The sequence below is a fragment of the Zootoca vivipara genome, chromosome 6, assembly GCF_965207765.1.
Source record: "Zootoca vivipara chromosome 6, rZooViv2.hap1.1, whole genome shotgun sequence".
NCBI lineage: Eukaryota > Metazoa > Chordata > Lepidosauria > Squamata > Lacertidae > Zootoca > Zootoca vivipara.
Genome location: NC_142589.1, coordinates 72,034,048 through 72,054,049, shown reverse-complemented (window position 1 = coordinate 72,054,049; position 20,002 = coordinate 72,034,048). Strand labels below are relative to the sequence as shown.

At 45.1% G+C, this 20,002-nt stretch overlaps 2 protein-coding genes and 1 long non-coding RNA gene across 4 annotated transcripts in view; 1 reads left to right on the top strand and 2 right to left on the bottom strand.

The window, feature by feature from the left end:
* On the top strand, window positions 1–4,514 carry LOC118086965 (interferon-inducible GTPase 5). Of its 2 annotated transcripts, XM_088671197.1 has the most exons (3): window positions 1–256; window positions 449–593; window positions 2,506–4,514. In XM_088671197.1, exon 3 carries the CDS (start codon window positions 2,522–2,524, stop codon window positions 3,677–3,679), a length of 1,158 nt encoding a protein of 385 aa, XP_088527323.1. In that variant the 5' UTR covers window positions 1–256; window positions 449–593; window positions 2,506–2,521; the 3' UTR covers window positions 3,680–4,514. The 2 variants fall into 2 exon arrangements, with proteins under 2 accessions (XP_088527323.1, XP_060131643.2); XM_060275660.2 differs by lacking the exon at window positions 1–256 and having other exon boundaries at window positions 347–593.
* LOC148685429 (uncharacterized) overlaps window positions 3,742–20,002 on the bottom strand; it is a 69,827-nt gene continuing 53,566 nt past the window's right edge. The window contains exon 2 of the long non-coding RNA XR_015950350.1: window positions 3,742–3,845. This is a non-coding gene — a long non-coding RNA (uncharacterized LOC148685429). The remainder of the gene's footprint in view (window positions 3,846–20,002) is intronic.
* LOC148685430 (interferon-inducible GTPase 5-like) lies at window positions 8,596–12,329 on the bottom strand (the record flags this gene model as incomplete). Its single annotated transcript, XM_088671198.1, has 1 exon — window positions 8,596–12,329. A coding segment is annotated over one exon (1,053 nt), but the record flags the coding sequence as incomplete, so codon positions are not given.

Genomic DNA, 20,002 nt, shown 5'->3' with positions numbered 1-20,002 from the left:
TGCTTCTTTGCGGGCTCTAAAAGATTTCGCGCCTCCCTGAAATTTCTACCGTCCTTTGCGAAGACTCCAATCTACACTGCAGTACGTACGTAGTAGGAGAGCTGGACTCCGGGAAGTCACAAAATCATAGAATTGTAGAGTTGGAAAGGACCTCAAGGGTCATCTATTTCAACCCCTTGAAATCAGTGCCATGTGGGGCTTAAGTGCAGAAAACTCGGGAGCTGCTGAGACTGACACAAAGACAACTACCGCAGAGGTAAAGGATTAATCATCTCTGATGCTTCAAGTTTCACGAGTGATCCTTTGGGACCTTCCCATGAAAGGGCAGCGTCCCCGCTGTCAATCAGGCTGCTTGGAGCTCCCTCGAGCGGGGAATGCGGCTCCCGCTCTTCATTGCATACTGTATCGCCTTCGCGCGTACTTTCGCTTTCTTGTTTGCTTTTTGTAGTGCGACGACCAGGAGGGAGAGGGAATAAAAGCGAGAGAGAAAAAGAGAGTTGGACGAAGAAAAGGGTCAGAGACCAGCAAGCAAAGCCTCCGAAGAGGGAACTGAGCTTTACTGCATAAAAATCGGACAGGCAGCGGGAAAGGAGGTGAGCATTTCCCCTGGGGCTCTGCTGATTTCTGTGTTTTTGGGGGGGGTTTTCTGAACATGTTTGAGTTAAAGGAGACTCTGAGCTCATTTCTAGACAGGGGGCGGCAGAATCGTTTATTTTCACTCTTATGAATAATGATGTTGGAGAAGGCTGCCCTTCTTCCCCGCTGCAAAGGGAATAAATAACATGAAAGCTCCAGGGAGCAAGCAGAGCTGGTGCTACCATATAAGAGTTGTAGTACTGTAACTGCTCTGAAATCAACGCGGGTCTCCCTTTCCAGCGGTGACGCGTGTTCATTCGACATCCCCTTCTGCAGCTGCTACGAGGCTGCCCTCCTGCTCCTCTCGCCTCCTGCCTCTTTCCCTTTTTTGGGTTTGACAGAGGGGAGGGGGAAGCTATTTGGAAGTAGGCAGAGTCTTAGCTAAGTGATCTGTCGCCCCTGGCAGAACCGTTCAGATTGCGCCCCCTAGCCACGGACGAATGAGCTCTTCTTTCCGTCTCTCCTCCACCCCCCACAAGCATTCAATTCCTCACACACGTTACCTTGTAATGAATTCTTTCACAGAAAATCCAGTATTTAATTTATTATTTCTTAATAAAAGGTTTCAGCAGAGAAAATGACATTTTGATGTGAGTTGACAGGTGTTTTTTTTAATGTAATTCAGTTGTAAAACAATACACAGATATGCCTAAATGGAACATACAAACAATATCTTACTGATTTGTTCCACAATGATAACTTTCTGGTCTCAGAGCCAGAGGTGTCGTATACACTTTCTCTCTCTCTCTCTCTCTCTCTCTCTCTCTCTCTCTCTCTCTCTCTCTCTCTCTCTCTCGTCACACACACACAAAACCCACATAAAACTGCCTCAACCTCTTCTTCTCTTTGACCAGGCCCTCCTCTTCTGCACCTTCAGGCTGGTAACTCTTTGTTGCATCTTTCTAAAAACATGTAAGATTTAATCATCAATGTAATGGGCACAGCTTCCCTCCCCAATCTAAAAAACAAAAAACAAAAATCAGGAAGTACAGTTTCTTAAAATGCTGAGAGTCCCCTTCCTCATATCCCTCTCTATATTCAGGGCTCTTGGGCTCTGCTCCTGTGTCATGGGCTGGCTGGAAGCAGAGGAGTGGTGGGAGGCACCAGTTGGGGAACCCCCAAGGGAACCCCCAGGGGAAGAAGTCTCAGAGCCAGGGGATTGGTGGTGGTAGGAAGATGAGTAGTCAGAGGGAGAAGAGAGAGCAGACGGGGGGGGGGGAGGTGTTGGAAGCTGAAGAGGCAACAGGGTTTAGTGAGCAGGAAGTGTCTGTGGCAGAGAACAGTCCAGAATCAGAGGCAGAAGTGGAAGAGGGATCAAGAGGAAGAGTAGAGGCAGGTTGCTGAAAAAGCCAGGGAATCTCCCCCTTGTGGTGTAACCAGTTTCCCTCACCCCTGGTCTCCCAGAACATGAAGAGGAATGAAGAGGGCAGAGCAATCAGAGACAAGATGAAAGAACCTCAGGTTGTTGGGGAAGAAGGTGCCTCAGAAAGCGAGGGAAGGTGGGGACCTACAGTCCTCGCAACTGCTTCTTTGGGGCAAGAAATACTGGGAAGAGTTGCTGTGTTCACTTCGCCTGTCTGGTTTTCTTTGAGTAAAAAGTTAACTTCACTGACAACGGGTGTTTTATTGCTCACAGACTCCAGCTCCTGACATCCCATGACCTTTGGGCACTTTATCCTTGCGCTCACTTCTGAATTATGGGATGTGATGGGATTCATACCTTTCACCTATAAAGCTTTTTTGATTGGTAAATTATAATAAAAGTGCAGACGCTGGAAATTTTACGGAGGGCATGCCACTCTCGTTAAATAAATGAATGCCTCTAGTTAGGCTGGTCGCTTAACATTTTCCTGCTTACTTTCTCTGCAGCGCACTGAGATCCACAATGGTTGAAGACTTTGAGGTAGCCATTTCTCAGGGCCAATTGGCAGATGCTGTGTCGCACGTGCTGGCAAAACCACTGCACTTTTTCAACAGCACTCCACTCAACGTTGCCATAGTAGGAGAGCCCGGCTCCGGGAAGTCCTCCTTCATCAATGCCATGTTGGGTCTTCATGCTGATGACCCACGTGCCGCTGCGACCGGCATACAGATGACAACATTGCAAGTCAAGGATTACCCACACCCGACACTTCCGCAAGTGATCCTCTGGGACCACCCCGGAAAGGGAACACCAACTTTTGGGAAGGACAAATTTGAGAAGAAGGTTGATTTAAATCACTTTGATTTCTTCGTCATCGTCGGCTCCCAGCGCTTCCGCACCACCCATTCTGACCTGGTCCATGAGATCCAAGATATGGCCAAGAATTTCTACTTTGTGCGCACCAAAGCAGACCTGGACCTGTCGGCCGCCAAGAGGCAACAGCCATCCGACTACAATGAAGAGAAGGTCCTCTTGCACATCCAGGAGGACTGCAAAGAGTGCTTGGTAAGAGAAGGAGTGAGGGACCCACAAGTCTTCATCGTCTCCAACTGGGAAGCCGACCGCTTTGATTTCCCCCTCCTGCAGGAAACGCTGAAGAACGATCTCTTGCGGCTGAAGAGGCAAGCCTTTCTGCACCGCTTCCCTAGCATCTGTCTGCCTATCTTAGAGAAAAAGAAAGCCTCTGTGAAGGAAAAGATTTGGACCAGCAGGCTTTGTTTGCTGGTCGCTCTTGGAAGCCCAGTTCCTTTCCTTCTTCCCATATTTCTGTTTAGAAAGTTCCACTCCTGGTGCTTCCTAGACTTTGGCCTGAATGATCGATCCCTTGCAGCTCTGGCCCAGCGTGTTGGAAAGACAAGCACAGCCCTTAAAGCAGCAATGCAGTCCCTGGGAATGTTCTCTGCCATTTTATGGGTGCTGCCAGACTTGGTGGGACTCTCAGTGATGGCTTATGAATATCACCGCTGGGAGCATTTCCCCATCTTTGGCTGCCTTCTGTCCGGAGGGATTTCACTTCTTCGCACCTACTTCATGCTGCAGAAATGCATATCGGGTGCTGCGGATGACACCCAGAGGGTTCTGTCCAAAGCTCTTGAGGCAGAAGGGGGAAAGTCCATTTAGCAGCAAACAGCTGCACAGGGGTAGCAGTTTGCGCAAGCTTCTGTGGACTCTCAAGTCATGTCTTGCAAACCTAGAATATTAGGACTAAGTGCTTGATATAGCATCTGGAGAATTATACAGGTTTCCATTTTTAAAACAACCACACCAAAAGACATTTTAAAAAACCCTAAGTGAAATAATCCGAATGCCAGCATAATACCCCTTCAGTTCCTTTTTAAAAATTAGTATCTCTACATAATGTGTAAGAATTAAGACCAATACCAAAAGGAGACTTTGGGACAAATGGACTTTTTACTAATCATAATTCTTTCAGTCCACTAATGAATTGTTCTGTATCTGATGTCAGACTAGAAAAAACTAGCGACGTATGTGAACCTGCTTGCAAGGATGGTCTCAAATTATTATTTATGCAGGCTGCAGCATTCACCGTGTGTGTGTGTGTGTGTGTGTGTGTGTGTGTGTGTGTGAGAGAGAGAGAGAGAGAGAGAGAGAGAGAGAGAGAGAGAGTGCGCGCTGCCTTTGCTTTTTTCTTTAGGAACAAGAGTTAGCTCTATGTCACAAGTACCATGCAACATCTATTTTAGAATTCTCTTTCCCTCATACACACTCAAACTGAAGGAGGGCATCCAGCTAGACAGGAGCCTCCACATTTGTTAAATAGAAAGTTGAGGAAATTTTAATCTGTTTTAGTATTTTAACTCTTGCTTATCTTAAAGCATGGCTGTAATTGTTTCCTGGTTTTATTGTTTTATCTCTTTGCAAACCGCTTTGAGGCTTTATTAGAATCGAGTGTACAGTATAAGGTTTCATGAAATAAACTAATTGGTTAAATGAATCTCCTTGCCACTGCCAAGATATTTGTGTTATAATCAACGCAGCTTCCACATGGTCACTCTAAATATTTTAGAAATGTACAGAAAATCTGAATGTATGGCAGCCCATGTCGATAGCGTAGCTTTTTTTTTTTTTTTTGAGAAAAAGCCATACATTTTTGTGTCTGGATTTTCTCCTTTTGAAATATGGCCACCCTAACTAATCAGCTTTCAGTTTTCCATAAGAAATATTGTGAATTGTCTTGACTCCCCTCCAGGCTGGTGTCTTTTGTGGGTGTTGACACAATAAGATATAAGATATAAGATATCTTTATTGTCATTGTCCCCTTGCGGGAACAACGAAATTACTCGGTTGCTACATCCACTCAGATAAAGCATTCCGCATAATTCAAAATTACAAAAAGCTAATTAAAACAGTAAATATACTACAAAATAACAAGTAAAATAAGATGACTTCAAAGTCCGGGCTTTCCATTTAAGGCCAAAATTGCTCTAGAGAAGAAACTGTTCCTGAGACGGCTCGTTCTTGCCTGCATTGTTCTATATCTCCTTCCCGATGGCAGGAGCTGAAAGAAATGGTGACCAGGGTGCGTTGGATCTCTTGATATATCTAGTGCTTTTCTATGGCACCTGGTGGTGTAAATTTGTTCTAAGGTGGTGAGTGAGCAGCCAATAATGCTCTCTGCTGTTTTAATAATTCTACACAGCCCTGCTCTGTCCTGGGAAGTACAGCTTCCGTACCACACACATAAACCGTACGTGAGCACGCTCTGTATGGCACAGTGATAGAAGGCAAGCAGCAGCTTTTGTGGAAGATGGTTTTTCCTTAAAATTCTCAAAAAATACAGTCTCTGCTGCGCCTTCTTCACAAGCCCCCTTGTATTAACACTCCAGGACAGATCCTCCTGTAACTCAATGCCTAGAAATCTAAACGTTGTTACCCTCTCCACACAAATTCCGTCAATCAAGAGTGGCTGGACCTCGTTCTTCTGTCTCCTAAAGTCCACCACAAGCTCCTTAGTTTTCTTTGTGTTTATGAGCAAGTTGTTGACTCTGCACCACTCTGTCAGCCGCTCCACCTCATCTCTATACTCAGTTTCACCCTCCTTATCAGAGATGAGCCCGATCACGGTTGTGTCATCTGCAAATTTGACAACCCTATAATAATGCATGAGTGGGAGAGTTATACTGGGCCATCCACATACCATTCCACTCTTTATTAAGAGTTTTGCAACACTTCCCCAAGGTCACTCAGTTTATTATTGCCATCTGGAAGGTCACTCTTGCTCTGTAATGGGACAAAAGTTAGCAACACACACACCCATGCGTGTTACGAAAAAGCTGCAGGGCTTTAGCAGAAAACTATGGAGCCCATGCCTATTGCAAACGAAGCAGTATGACCATCCCAAAACATCTGCAGATGCCCCAATATGAGCTCAGATGTGAATGCTCAATAAAAAGGGACATCTGGAAGATCCTACAGCCTTCCTCAAACTGATGCCTTCCAGATGTTTTCTACTTCATTCCCCATCATTCCTGGCCATTGGCCATGCTAGCTAGAACTGATGGGTGTTGTAGTCCAAAATTTCTGAAGCATAACTTGCTTTGGGAAGGCTGAGGTGAAATACTACTATACAATGGGATTAGGCCAGAACTAAACCACCCCACCCACAATTTACCCCTCTATTTGTGGTTGACAATGGTGGATGCCAACCGTTTGTTTCATTGTGGTGGGTCAAAACGATGCAACCTGTTTTGGGAGGGAATGACATTTCAAGTGGCATTCATTTAGGTCTGTATAGATCAGGCCCGTAGATGTTAGCGCTACCCCCAGCATGATGAAATTGGAAGGACAGGCTGATTGGGCAAGGAGATTCACAAAGCCACCCAACTTCTGTTTTATCTTCCGGGAGGCTTGCTCCATGTTCTGTCACCAAGTGTTGCCATTTTCCTGGCCTAGTCTAACAGGGCCAGCTCTGCTATTAGCCAGTGTGAAGCAGCTGCCTCAGATAGCAGACGCTGAGGGTGTGCATATTGGGGGAAGTTCAGTGGTGGCGGCTATTCCTGACCGTTCCTCTTAAGGATCCCCACTAGCCACTCTCCTCTTTTAAGATGCCATGAGACCCTTTGCATACCCTCCAACATTTCTCCGGTGAAAATAGGGACGTCCCATTCCATAATGATAATTTTACTATTTATAACCCTACACATTTTACTGGGTTGTCCCAGCCACTCTGGGCAGCTACCAATAAATATAAAAACATAATAAAACATTGAACATTTTAAAATAACATAACTTCCCTATACAAGATTGCATTCATACGGCTCAGGGGTCAGATAACTCCATACCCTCCAACATTTCTCCAATGAAAATAGGGACATCCTAAGGAAAAGCAGGACGTTCCAGGATCAAATCAGAAACCAGGGCAGGAAAATAGAGGCACTTGCTGTTTTTGCTTCAACAAACCAATATGGCTACCCCTTTGGAAGCAGCCTGCCTGAGTCCCCTAAGGCCATTTCCCTCATGTGAGGAGAGGACAGGGCTCCACTGCCAGTGCTCTAAAGTCATTCAATGGCTGATCCACTTCCTTTTTGTCCATGGAATGGAGTGAGGGGCAGCAGCCATCTTGTCCTTCACCTCAGGCAACAAAACCTCTTGGCTTGATTCTTCCTCAGAGAACAGATGTCATTGTGTCATTGTGAATGTGGTGGGGGCAGGGGGCCAGGAGGATGACCCGGGAGAGGGAGCCACTGATTTATGGGGCTGGGTGCCACCCGACAGGCAGCAGCCAGACCAGGAGGAGGAGGAAGAAGAAGAGTTAGGGCAGGATGAGGTGGAGGAAGAAGAAACTGTTCAGGCAAGGGATGGGCCAGTTGACACCCCACCTTCCCCTGCTCCGCCATCTCCTAGAACCAGGAGGGGCTTGAAGAGGAATGAGCACCAGTGGCTTCCGTGCAGAAGACGTTGCCCTGTGGGAGCTGCTGTAGGTGTTTCTCTTGCCAATAAAGTGTCAACTACCAGCCATGCATCTCCCTGAGTGGGCCATGACTTTTATGTTTCAGTGTGTTTTAACCAAAAAAAGCAAAACCACACATGCAAAATCCAAGCTCACAAGATCCCTTGTAGCCCAAATTGTCTGTAGGCAGTGGCGAACGAAGCCGCTCCAGCACCTGGAGTGGCAAACATAACGCACCCAGGGGCGGGGCGTCACCACGTAGCGTGCATGCGCAGCACCACTACTAACACGTTGCCAGCAGCGCTGGTCCTCCCCTCGCTTCCGCCCGCAGCCCAAGTGGGATAGAGGCAAAGCGCACACTGAGCGGCTTGCTCACTCACCCGCTTGGCGCTTTGCCTCAGTCCCGCTTGGGCTGCGTGCGGAGGGGAGGGGTGGGCCAGGGACGGGCACGCCGAGTGTCACCCCCCTCCAGGGTGGCACCCGTGGTGGCGCGCTCCCATCGCACCCCGCTTGCTACGCCCCTGTCTGTAGGCTCTACTATCCTCAGACTGAAGGAAGAAGCAAGACTCATGTTTTAAAGAATGCCATAACAAAAAGTTCAAAATGGCTGCAAGTCCTTAACTTTATGAATCTTGATCTTTTAACTATGTTTTAAATCAGGCATCCCCAAACTTCAGCCCTCCAGATGTTTTGGACTACAATTCCCATCATCCCTGACCACTGGTCCTGTTAGCTAGGGATCATGGGAGTGGTAGGCCGAAACATCTGGAGGGCTGCAGTTTGGGGGTGCCTGTTTTAAAACAATTTCTAGCCCCTGTGGAAACATGTTGGTGCAGGCAACTCTCCCTGGCCATCTAACCCAAAATGTCTCACTTTGAGAGATGATCCTCCTCCGCAAAGCAAGTGTCTTCTGCTGCATTAGAGTCAGCAAAGCATTTTTGAAGAAAAAGGGGGAGAGGAGAGTGGGCAGTGTGACAGTTTTGCTTTGTTCAGAGGGGAAATGTAAGCTCGATTTCTACAAAGCAGAAATCCACTTTCTCATCTCAGTTCCCTTTACGATGAAATTTGCCCCCCTACATATCAACACAGAAAATTCGGTGTTCAAGAATGAGTCTTCAGGCACATAGCAAATGCATTTCCTTTACTTGGTGGACCTTAATTGAGCACTACAGAAAATAAGATAAATGAGGTTAATAACATAAAAACAGTATAATATGTTAGCAGTACAAATCTGAAATATTGTTAAGGCTGAGAAACCTTGACTAAACCTTAAGCAAATCATAATTGCCTGAATCAGCAAAGCTAGAATTGGGCAGGAAGCAAAATATTACATAGGCCAAATGAGAGAGAGAGACACTCCAAGGAAGGGATATTTATTCCCAAATTCTCCTTTGAAGGAGGTAATTCCCCCCCCCCATGCTTTCTGAATTATTGAAGAAAAGCAAGACTGCATTCCACAAAATCTGCAACTATTATTATTATTATTATTATTATTATTATTATTATTATTATTATTTGAATTTATAGGTCTCAGGGCAGTTCACAGAAAACTTCATGAAAGGAAAAAACAATATGCCCAAAACACCTACACTTCAACTTCTACATTAATTTCGATTATTGCCTACTATCATCTAATGAAATAATTTTAGCAACATCTAATAAAACTACATCAAAGTCAAACAATTCTCTTTTTTAAAGGCATACCTGGGTAGAGGTTACACAGAGAGGTTTCGATAGGATGTTACATCAATATGACAAATGTGTCTAGTTTACATCTGAGTATATTTAAAAAGTATCAGTTAAAAATAGCATCCACTGTGGACACGACATGTTTAATGAATCTCTAAGGGTGGGATGATTAAACCTGACCAATTCAATTCATAAGAGCAGTGGTTTACCTGTCTGGCATGCTTGTCTCCAAAGGACTTTAGAAAAATTGAAAGTTGCTTTTTATTTCTACTTTTAAAAGCTTGATTGTGTTGTATTGCGGTAAGGCAAATCAGCAGTGGAAGCAGTGTCTGTTAAAAGGCGAAATATGGGAACAAGTTGGCCACCGTATAAAACTCTGCTGGAGGAGGTTGATGGGGATTTAAAATTATCATAGAATCATAGAGTTGGAAGAGACCACAAGGGCCATCCAGTCCAACCCCCTGCTGAGCAGGAAACACCATCAAAGCATTCTTGACATATGCCTGTCAAGCCTCTGCTTAAAGACCTCCAAAGAAGGAGATTCCACCACACTCCTTGGTAGCAAATTCCACTGCCAAACAGCTCTTACTTTCAGGAAGTTCTTCCTAATGTTTAGGTGGAATCTTCTTTCTTGTAGTTTGAATCCATTGCTCCGTGTCCGCTTCTCTGGAGCAGCAGAAAACAACCTTTCTCCCTCCTCTCCCTCCTCTTCTGGACACGTTCCAGCTTGTCAGTATCCTTCTTAAACTGTGGTGCCCAGAACTGGACACAGTACTCCAGGTGAGGTCTGACCAGAGCAGAATACAGTGGTACTATTACTTCCCTTGATCTAGATGCTATACTCCTATTGATGCAGCCCAGAATTGCATTGGCTTTTTTCGCTGCTGCTAAAAGAGTACAAAGAAGTGAAATCATTCTTGACTAGTTGGCTGCAATATTTTCAGATAAATCAAAAATTTCAAAAAGATTAAAAAAATTGGCTTCAATAAGGAAATTTCAGAATTAGATAAGATATTAATCAGGGGTGAAAATAAATATATAAAAAAGTTATATGAATTATTGTTGGAATGGGAAACTAAGGAGGAATTAACAAAAGGAACAATGATTCGGTGGGGACAAGATTTAGGGAAACCAATTATGCTAGAGAAGTGGGGAAATCTATGGAAAAGAGACATGAATTTTACAGCCAACTATGATCTTAAAGAAAATCTATTAAAGATGCAGTACAGGTGGTACTTAACCCCAGACAAACACGCAAAAATGCATAAGGGGAGTAGAGTTGAATGCTGGAGATGTCATAAAGAACCTGGTACCTATGTACACAACTGGTGGCAATGTAATGAAATTAAGATATATTGGGAGTGGATATATAAAGAACTGAAAAAGATACTCAAAAGTACTTGTTTAAGAAAAAAACAGAGCTATTTTTATTAGGAATGCTAGATGAGGAGATCTTACCAGAAGATAGAAGTATTTTGATGAATGCAACCACAGTAGCCAGAATATTAATAGGAAAAAAATTGGACGAGTACAAAGGTACCTAGTAAAGAGGAATGGCAAATAAAAATGATCTCTTATTATAATTTGGCACTAAAAACAGCAGAAATTAAAGGAATAAATGAAAGGAAAAAAGACAAAGATTGGAAAAAATTATATAGCAACTATGGTGGAGAATGCTGACCTCTCAAAAGAACTATGAAGGCTCACAATAATGAAAATTAATTTGCCTATTAAAAAGTTAGGTATATACATGGACTCAAAATACTAAGACGCAAGATAAGAATGGCTGGAAGCACTAAAACACTAAAGGGTGGGTGGAGGGCAGGGTGGTGGGGGGTCAAAATGATTTTGCTGCTGTATTTTTGACCAATTTGTGTTAATTTTGATTATTGTAATTTTGATTATTGTATGGGCCTGGAATTTCAATAATATATATATATATATATATATATATATTATTTTAAAAAAGGCAAATCAGCTATAAGGCTTGCTCCATTGTATCTAGAACCAGCCAAAATGGGTATGGAAAAAAGGTGCCAAAGTGGGAACATTTGCCATCACAGCAGCAGCAACTCACCTTGAGTTGCCTCATGTCTTGTGCCTGCCTGGGTGCTCTGCCTAGGGCTCTGGTTCTAGGGCTTTCATTCGAACCCTTTCAGCATCCTCAGCTAGATTATTGATGAAGCTCGACAGCATCCAATAAGTGCTGGTAAAAGACACCCCTGCTGCTACCAAGCTTCTAACTAGTAAATGCGGGATTAATGTTATTGCAAAATCGGTTATTTTCTTTATAACGAGATCCCTGGTAATTTCTCCCATCCGAGGAGACTTCATCACAGCCTTCAGTTCTTCAACAGGCTTCCTGGCCAATTTGGCCCGCCTAGCCAGGGAGTCATCATCCAGCTCAAATCTCTTGTAGAAGGCAACCATGGACCCAAGCAAGAGGGCAACATCACAAGCCAGAGGAATGTCTGGAATGGGAATAGCATTGATGCCAGCAGACGCCAGGGATATTTTCCATATGTGGCTCTTCAGTACAGATTTCTTCTTTTCCGTGACTTCAGGGGAAAACATGGGAAGGCTGAGCAGGAATGCATGTCTCTTCAGGCTGGGCAGATCTTTCTCCAACGTCTCCACCAGTCGGGGGAAGTCATACTTGGCAAGGTCCCAGGAGGAGATCAGAAAGACTTGAGGGATGGTGTTCCTGAAGCACTTCTTAAGCTGCTTCTTTAAGTCATTCCTCATCTTTTCAAGGACTTCCTCTTCATTGAAGGTATTTGGGTAAGACCTTTCCATGTTGTATACGTCTGCGTCTACTTTGGAGCGCACAAAATAACACTTCTTCTCCATCTCCTGGATTGCCTGAGCTAGGTCAGTGTGGTTGGATCGGAATCTCTCTGAGCCAACAATGATAAAGAAGTCATAGCTGGGGAAATCCACCATCTTAAGGTAACTCTCTGGGGAGAAATCTGGGGATCCAATTCCTGGCAGGTCCCAGAATTTCACTTTGGGATAGTTTGAATGCGTATAAACCTTTGGATTCAGTGTAGTTTCTGTCACTCCTACAGGGGCAGCACCATCATCTTCTGCCTTCTTGCCTCGGAGAGCATTGATGAGGGATGATTTTGTGGGATGGAACACTGGGGCAGACAAGTCACAACAGTTCCTAGAGTGTCCACTAACAGGAACTCACCTGGAGGGACACCTGACTACAGGTCAGTTCCTGTTCCCTCAGACATGCAAATGAGTTGGATTAGACAAAAGCCCTAGCCTGCAATCACTCTCTCTCTTAGCTACTTCCTCCCTCGATGAGGACACATCTCCAGAGAATCTCTAGTTAGCATGGTTCTCACTCTAGGCCTGCAGCCAAGAGTGAGACCAAATGGAGTCTTACTTTACTAAGTAGTCTCTAGATGTATATATACTTGTAACTTTTCTAAGCAAGCCTGCCTTTCTGAGATTATGCTGTAACTCAGGATGAAACTGTAAGTAAACTCTATCTTATTTTATAAACACTGTGTTGTGTATTTCTTTTAAGAGGGACAAAGGGGACCTTTGCCAGGAAGTGTAATATTGAACTATAAAGTGTAATATTGTTATAGAGATTCTAGCGAATCTAACGCACATGCTTTGCTGCGCACAAAAGGGGAATGTCACTCTGCTAATATTGGAAGCTTGCTAACACAAGCTTGGATAGGATAGGAGGATAGGAGGGAGGAAGTAGCTAAGAGAGAGAGTGATTGCAGGCTAGGGCTTTTGTCTAATCCAACTCATTTGCATGTCTGAGGGAACAGGAACTGATCTGTAGTCAGGTGTCCCTCCAGGTGAGTTCCTGTTAGTGGACACTCTAGGAACTGTTGTGACTTGTCTGCCCCAGTGTTCCATCCCACAAACCCCTTCTCAGGCAATTCACAACATTCATTACATACAAAACAAAACATAAGCAACTTTATTCAACCACCCAAGAGTCCCAGCTTGACACGCAGGTTCTGGAAACTCTGTCTTGGCAGGGGTTTTGTTAGGATGTCTGCTGTCATCTCCGATGTGCAGCAGTACGACAGTTCGACAAGTCCATCTTGTATCATCTGGCGAACGTAGTGGTACCTGACCCCAATGTGCTTTGAGCGTGCTAGGAACTTCTCATTCTGTGCCAGCTTTAGACAGCTTTGGTTGTCCTCCAGCAGGCTTATAGGTTCCTTTCTCTCCACGCCAAAGTCTGTTAGGAGTTGGTCCAGCCAGGAAATCTCTCTGCACGCTTCTGTAGCCGCAACATATTCCGATTCTGTAGACGATAAAGCTATACATTTCTGTTTATAACTGCCCCATGTGATAGCTCCGCCCCCATACATAAAGACATGCCCGCTTGTGGATTTATAATCAGAATTATCACCCGCCCAGTCAGCATCAGTGTACCCAATGAGTTTAGGGTCACTGACAGCTGGTAACTTTAATTTACAATCCATTGTACCCTTAAGATATCGAACCACCCTCTTCACACCAACCCAATCATGCTCAGTGGGACTACTCACTTTCCTGCTGAGAATCCCTACTGCATTGGCTAAATCAGGTCTGCATGTGGTAACTAAATACAAAAGTTTACCAATCGCTGAACGATACTCTGTGTTGTTTGGCAGCAGCTTCGAATCCTCTTGGTTCTTTAAGAAGTCTGTAGCCATCGGGGTGTCGACGGGTTTTGCATCCTGCAATTGCATACTCTCCAACAGTTCAATTATCTTTTGCTTCTGATTAAGTAGAAATGAACCATCCTGTTCTCTTTCCACTTGAATCCCAAGGTAATACTCAACTGGTCCTAATTCCTTCACTTGCACTTCCTTGTTGAGGTGCTGGACTACATTTTTATAATCCCTGTCATTTGACGTTGCGATTAAAAGGTCGTCAACGAAGGCAAGAATATAAGAAAATTGTCCATTACTCTGCTTAGTGTACAAACACTTGTCAGCTTCACCTTGCTTGTACCCAAGTTTCACCAGCATTCCATGCAATTTCAAGTTCCAGGCTCTGGCTGCTTGTTTTAAACCATACAGTCCCTTTTGAAGCTTGCAAACCAAATGTGCCTCATTTGGCTTTATAAAACCTTTAGGCTGCTTCATGTAAATTTCTTCAGAAATTTCCCCATGCAAAAACGCAGTAGCTATATCGATGTGTTTCACCTCCATCCCTTTAGATGCTGCGATGCTTAAAAGTAATCTTACGCTACTGTATCTCACTGTCGGTGCAAAGACTTGGTCATAGTCGTGGCCATATTGCTGTGAAAAACCTTGTGCCACTAGTCTTGCTTTGTAACGTTGCACCTCCCCTTCTGAACCCCTTTTAACCTTGAACACCCATTTTCTCCCAATTGCTTTCTTACCAGCAGGTAATTCTGTGAGTGTCCAGGTCTTGTTCTTGTGCAGTGCGTCTATCTCCTCCTGCGCGGCTTTCCTCCAGAGACTGGCTTCGGTGGCTGGCATCTGCTCTACCTCTTCCCAAGTGGAAGGTTCTGGTGGAGACGCCGACCCTGCAAAGTAGGACAGTCGTAGTGGCGGAACGCCCTTGTTGGTTCTGGATGAGCATCTGACCTCTGGTTGTGCAACCGCATCAGCATCCTCATCCTCCTCCAACGCTGGCATGTCCACGTACAGCTCCTCCTCTTCGTCTCTGGTGCCGCCAGGGGTCTGGACCTCTGCGTCTTCTGGGGTGTCGCCTGTAGGGGGTGTTGTGACACTAGGAGGTATATTAGTTCCTTGTGCTAAAGGAAAACTTATAAACTCTTCATCTGGTGACTCTCTAGAACAGTCAATAACTGTGTTCTTTGTATCAAACTTTCCCTGTTCATCAAAATGAACCACATGGTATGGGTCTACTCTGCCACTCTTTGGATCTAGAACTCTATATCCCTTTCCTCCAGGAGCATATCCAACCAGGATACCTGCTTTTGCTCTGGAGTCAAGCTTGTGTCTGCGCTCTTTGGGCACGTGGTAATAACAGACACTTCCAAACACACGTATGTGCTGCAGACTTGGGACTCTCCCGTGCCAAAGTTCAAATGGTGTGCGTTCTGCACCCTTTGTAGGCAATCTGTTTTGCAAATAAATCGCCGTATTCGCCGCTTCACCCCATAGCTTCTGTGACAAGTTGGCCTCTTTTAACATGCACCTTGTCATCTCCATAATAGACCTAAACTTTCTCTCAGCAATGGAGTTCTGTTGAGGCGTGTAAGCAACTGTAGTTACATGTGCTATGCCTTCTTGTGCCATGATGGCCTTCATCTGCCGTGAGCAAAACTCTCCACCATTATCCGAAATTAAGGTGGAAGGAGCTCTCTGGAATTTGTTCTTCACCATGTTTAAGTACAGTTTGAACAATTCCGGTGTCTGACTCTTTTCTTCTAGAAAATATCCAACACAATATCTTGAGAAGTCATCTATAAATATCAGAATGTACTTATTGTTTCCTAGGGAAGGTACATTCAGCGGACCACATAGGTCAGTATGAACAGTGTCCATGACTTTTGTGCTTCTCTTCTCTGTACAACGTGGGAAGGAAGGCTTGACTGCCTTTTCAGTTATGCAAGTTGTACAGTTTGGCATTGGTGTACTGCAATTCTTTACCTGTAGACCTTTTACCAGATTTTCCTTCTGCATTTTCAGGATAAGGTTGGTATCCCTGTGTCCAAGCCTTTTGTGCCAGAGTTCCAGATCTGGTTGATCCTTTCTGCTGGGTTGTGCAACCCTTGCAGACTCATTCTCTGAAATATCAATCTCATACACATCATTGATTAGTTTGGCCTGAATAAACACTTCACCATCTTTTATCACATTGCATTGTCCATTTTTAAATATAATTTCAAAACCTTTCTTGTCCAAGCTAGACACACTTATTAGATTACAGTTCAGCTTTGGTGCATACTTAACATTACTCACTGTAGTATCAAAAGACTCATTGTTCACTTTGAAATTCAAGTTCAAAGATCCTGCACCTATTGACTTTATAACATTTCCATCAGCAATTTCAATCTCAGACTGTTTATTATTGTCTATTTCATTGAAATATTCCCTTTTATAGCAGAAGTGGCTGCTTGCTGCACTGTCCAGAAGCCACTTATTGCGCTTTCCTTCACAGCTCTGGAAAGCTACATTTCTTTCTTGCAATATCATTGCACGCCCACGCCCCCCCTTTTCGCCTTTTGGTGGAAAGGGGCGGGATTCATTCTTTGTAGATGCTCCATACTTGCGCTCAATATCCTTTAAGATTTGCGCTGCATCATCTCTGCTATTAATTGACGTTAGATGCTTATTGCGAAGTCCACTCAAAATTATGTGTCTGGCCTCGCTGTTCATGCGTTTCCAAGTTGCTATCTTTGCTAAATCCTCTTCTGTTTCGCCAGTAGGCATAGGATTTTCAATGGCATCCAAAACATTCCTTGCATCTAAAAATGCTATCAGGCGTTGTTTCCAAAATACGTAATTGTGGTCATCTAAAGCCATTAATCCTAGGTTAACTCCACTATCAAAATCTGCAAAAGCCATCTTGGAATCTCAAAATTCTAAAAATTTCTCAAAATTCAAAAATTTGCCAAAAATTCCAAAATCAAAATCTCTAAAAATAACTCAAAATGCAAAATAATCTTCACTGCCTCTGAGTTCTCAGTGCTGTAAACTCTGAGGGAGGGGAGGGGTAGCTAATCCCCTAGGCACACTGGAGAACAATAGACCATGTGCTCACCAGGAAGTTCTAACTGAAAAAATCCTACTCAGTTCAAAATCACAATCCAAAGCAATCCTTCAAAAATACACAAAAATACGCAGTCCTGGGCCGTAATAACCCTTTATGGGAATGTTAGGGATGTGGATTAGGATATATTATTAGATAGATCCTATCCAAGCTTGTGTTAGCAAGCTTCCAATATCAGCAGAGTGACATTCCCCTTTTGTGCGCAGCAAAGCATGTGCGTTAGATTCGCTAGAATCTCTATAACAATATTACACTTTATAGTTCAATATTACACTTCCTGGCAAAGGTCCCCTTTGTCCCTCTTAAAAGAAATACACAACACAGTGTTTATAAAATAAGATAGAGTTTACTTACAGTTTCATCCTGAGTTACAGCATAATCTCAGAAAGGCAGGCTTGCTTAGAAAAGTTACAAGTATATATACATCTAGAGACTACTTAGTAAAGTAAGACTCCATTTGGTCTCACTCTTGGCTGCAGGCCTAGAGTGAGAACCATGCTAACTAGAGATTCTCTGGAGATGTGTCCTCATCGAGGGAGGAAGTAGCTAAGAGAGAGAGTGATTGCAGGCTAGGGCTTTTGTCTAATCCAACTCATTTGCATGTCTGAGGGAACAGGAACTGACCTGTAGTCAGGTGTCCCTCCAGGTGAGTTCCTGTTAGTGGACACTCTAGGAACTGTTGTGACTTGTCTGCCCCAGTGTTCCATCCCACACGCCCGACCTGCTCCAGACTGCCCTGAAGACACCACAGTTTCCAGTGACCTTCTTTCCAAGCAAAAAGATTCCAAGGCAAGTGTTGGCACTCTTGAAGTATCTCCCTACACAAGTGATGGGGTGTTTGTTTGAGGTGGCAGGAAATGAAGAGTTTTGAGAAAGGGTTGCTGGGAGGAAGAAGGAAGAAGAAAGATTGGCGTCCATCTTGGGCAGGCTGGCTAGAAGATATGCCCTGGGGCTGCACTACTGTGGGGGATAAATCCCTCTTGAAAAGAACATGCTGTAAGATCTGGACTCCCTCCATGCAGACTGAAAATAGCATAAATAGGTGAATAAACCATATTTTTTATAAAGTCTCTGCTGTGTCTCAATTCTCCAAAGGACCACAGACCCTGGGTGCATGCCAGGAACCCCATGGGCTTTGCCACTGCTCAGCAGACAGAGGAGGGGAGGTTTTTGAAACTCTGCTTCAGAAGCATGCCATTTGCACCGCTCAGACTGCTTTTGTCCCACTGCCTATTTTAATGAGGCTCACAATGTATCTTTCCACTGATCAGCCATGTTGGAGGGGGGAGTAGGGGAGGTTCCAGATCGTTTGCCTAGTTTCATGGGCAATTGGGAACAGGGATGGGGGGCTTCAGATAACTGTTAACCTTTGCTGTCCAGCCTCCTTTTTAGCACTCTCAGGTGCTCCCCAGTCAACTCATCAGCACAGAAGGGATTTGCAGGCAAAGGAGAATTTGAAACTTTCCCTCCCCACCCCATGATTCTGATAATAATCTTGTTCCCTACAATGCTGCTATTAACCTTAGGGGAAAGCTTCAGAGTAGCAGGAGATCAAACATCATTGGGATCACAAGGCTGCCAACTGAGCAAGGGGAAAGCAGGCTGGGAGAGAAATACTTTGAAGGACCTCTGTTAAGACTTACTTGCTCCCTAAGATCCTTGAGAATCAGTTGTTTGATGATAGGGAAGTTTATCTTCTCACTTCAGCCGCTCACACTCTCTCCTGTCCTCTCCGGACTTTATGGCAGAGGACTTAGTTCAGAGTTTTACTGAAAAACAAAGCAATTGTCCCAAGTCCCATGGCAACCACAGTGAAAAACATCTAGATGAGCAGACCTCAAAAGGAAAAGGCTGTTGAACCTACTTTGTCTTTCTTAGTTAGACTGAGATGCATTCCCATAACAGGAAGCACAGGGTATGTCCACTCAGTGATGTAATGTGGAGAGGGCCAGGGGGTGGTTGTCTGGGGCACAAAATTTTGAGGGGGCACAACCAGGTGCAGATAAGACAGGGGACAGGGGGTGGCAGGTGAGCTAGTGAGCAACAGTGGGTGGGGCAAAAGTGGGAGGGGCAGAGACAAGTGGGGGCAGGCATGGAAGGGTTGACTGCAGTGTAACCTGGCCAAGGACTCCTCTCAGCGGGTATCGCCAACCCACGGCACACCACTGCTCCTGACTACACATTTCGTGTCCACGTGCACTCTAAAAAACAAACAGCCCTGCTAGTCCCAGTGAGTGTTTGCAAATACTTTTATTAAACAGGGAAGAGGAACAGAGAAAGATGAAGGATGGGACAGCAACCATATGGCGTGACCATTGGCGAACGGTGCTGCTTCGCTGCCCGGGGTGGTACATATGCAGTCCGCCCTGGCGTGTGCGTCATGACATCACGATGTGGCCTGATGCATGCGTCGTGATGTCATAACACACGTGCCAGGGCGGATTGTGCATGTCCACACATGTGCAGTCCGCCCACGGCAGTGCGCAAGGGCAGCGGCAGGGTGCATGCTCCATGAGGGCGGCGGCCAGCACATGCGGGCGGCTGTGGCAAGGGCAGCAGCACACTCGGCCAGAGGAGGCGAGGGGTGGGCCAGGGGCCGACGGCGCTGCCCCATGCGCTGCCCCCACCAGACTGGAGCCAGGGGTGGCCTGCCCCTGCCCCTCCCTTGCTATGCGTCTGGGTGTGAGAGCTTCCCAAGAGCTTCTCTCTCCACTGTGTCAACCCAAAGGAAAGGAAAAGAGACAGGCACCAAGAGGAGGAGGAGGAGGGCCGCTTCCTAGTACCTAAAGAGGGATATGTCAAATTAACACGCAGCATCGTTTGAGAGGGAGACCCTGGTTGGTTTCAGAGCAGTTACTTAAAATTCTTATAGTAGCACTAGCTCATTGGTGATGGCATGTTATTTATTCCCTTTGCAGCGGGGAAGAAGGGCAGCCTTCTCCAACATTAATAATAATAGTAATAATCAAGGGCGTACCCACCATGCGGCAAGTTAGGGCAGCTGCCCTACTCTAGAAGCAGGGCTGGTGGGCAGAGGCGGAGCACAGCCCGGCGGAGCGCGAGTTCGCCATTCCCGCCGCACCGCACCGCACCCTCCCTCCAGCTCCCCG

What these genes read in the sequence shown, in the direction of transcription:
- LOC118086965 (XM_088671197.1), top strand. Translation starts at nt 2,522, where the DNA reads ATGGTTGAAGACTTTGAGGTAGCCATTTCTCAGGGCCAATTGGCAGAT.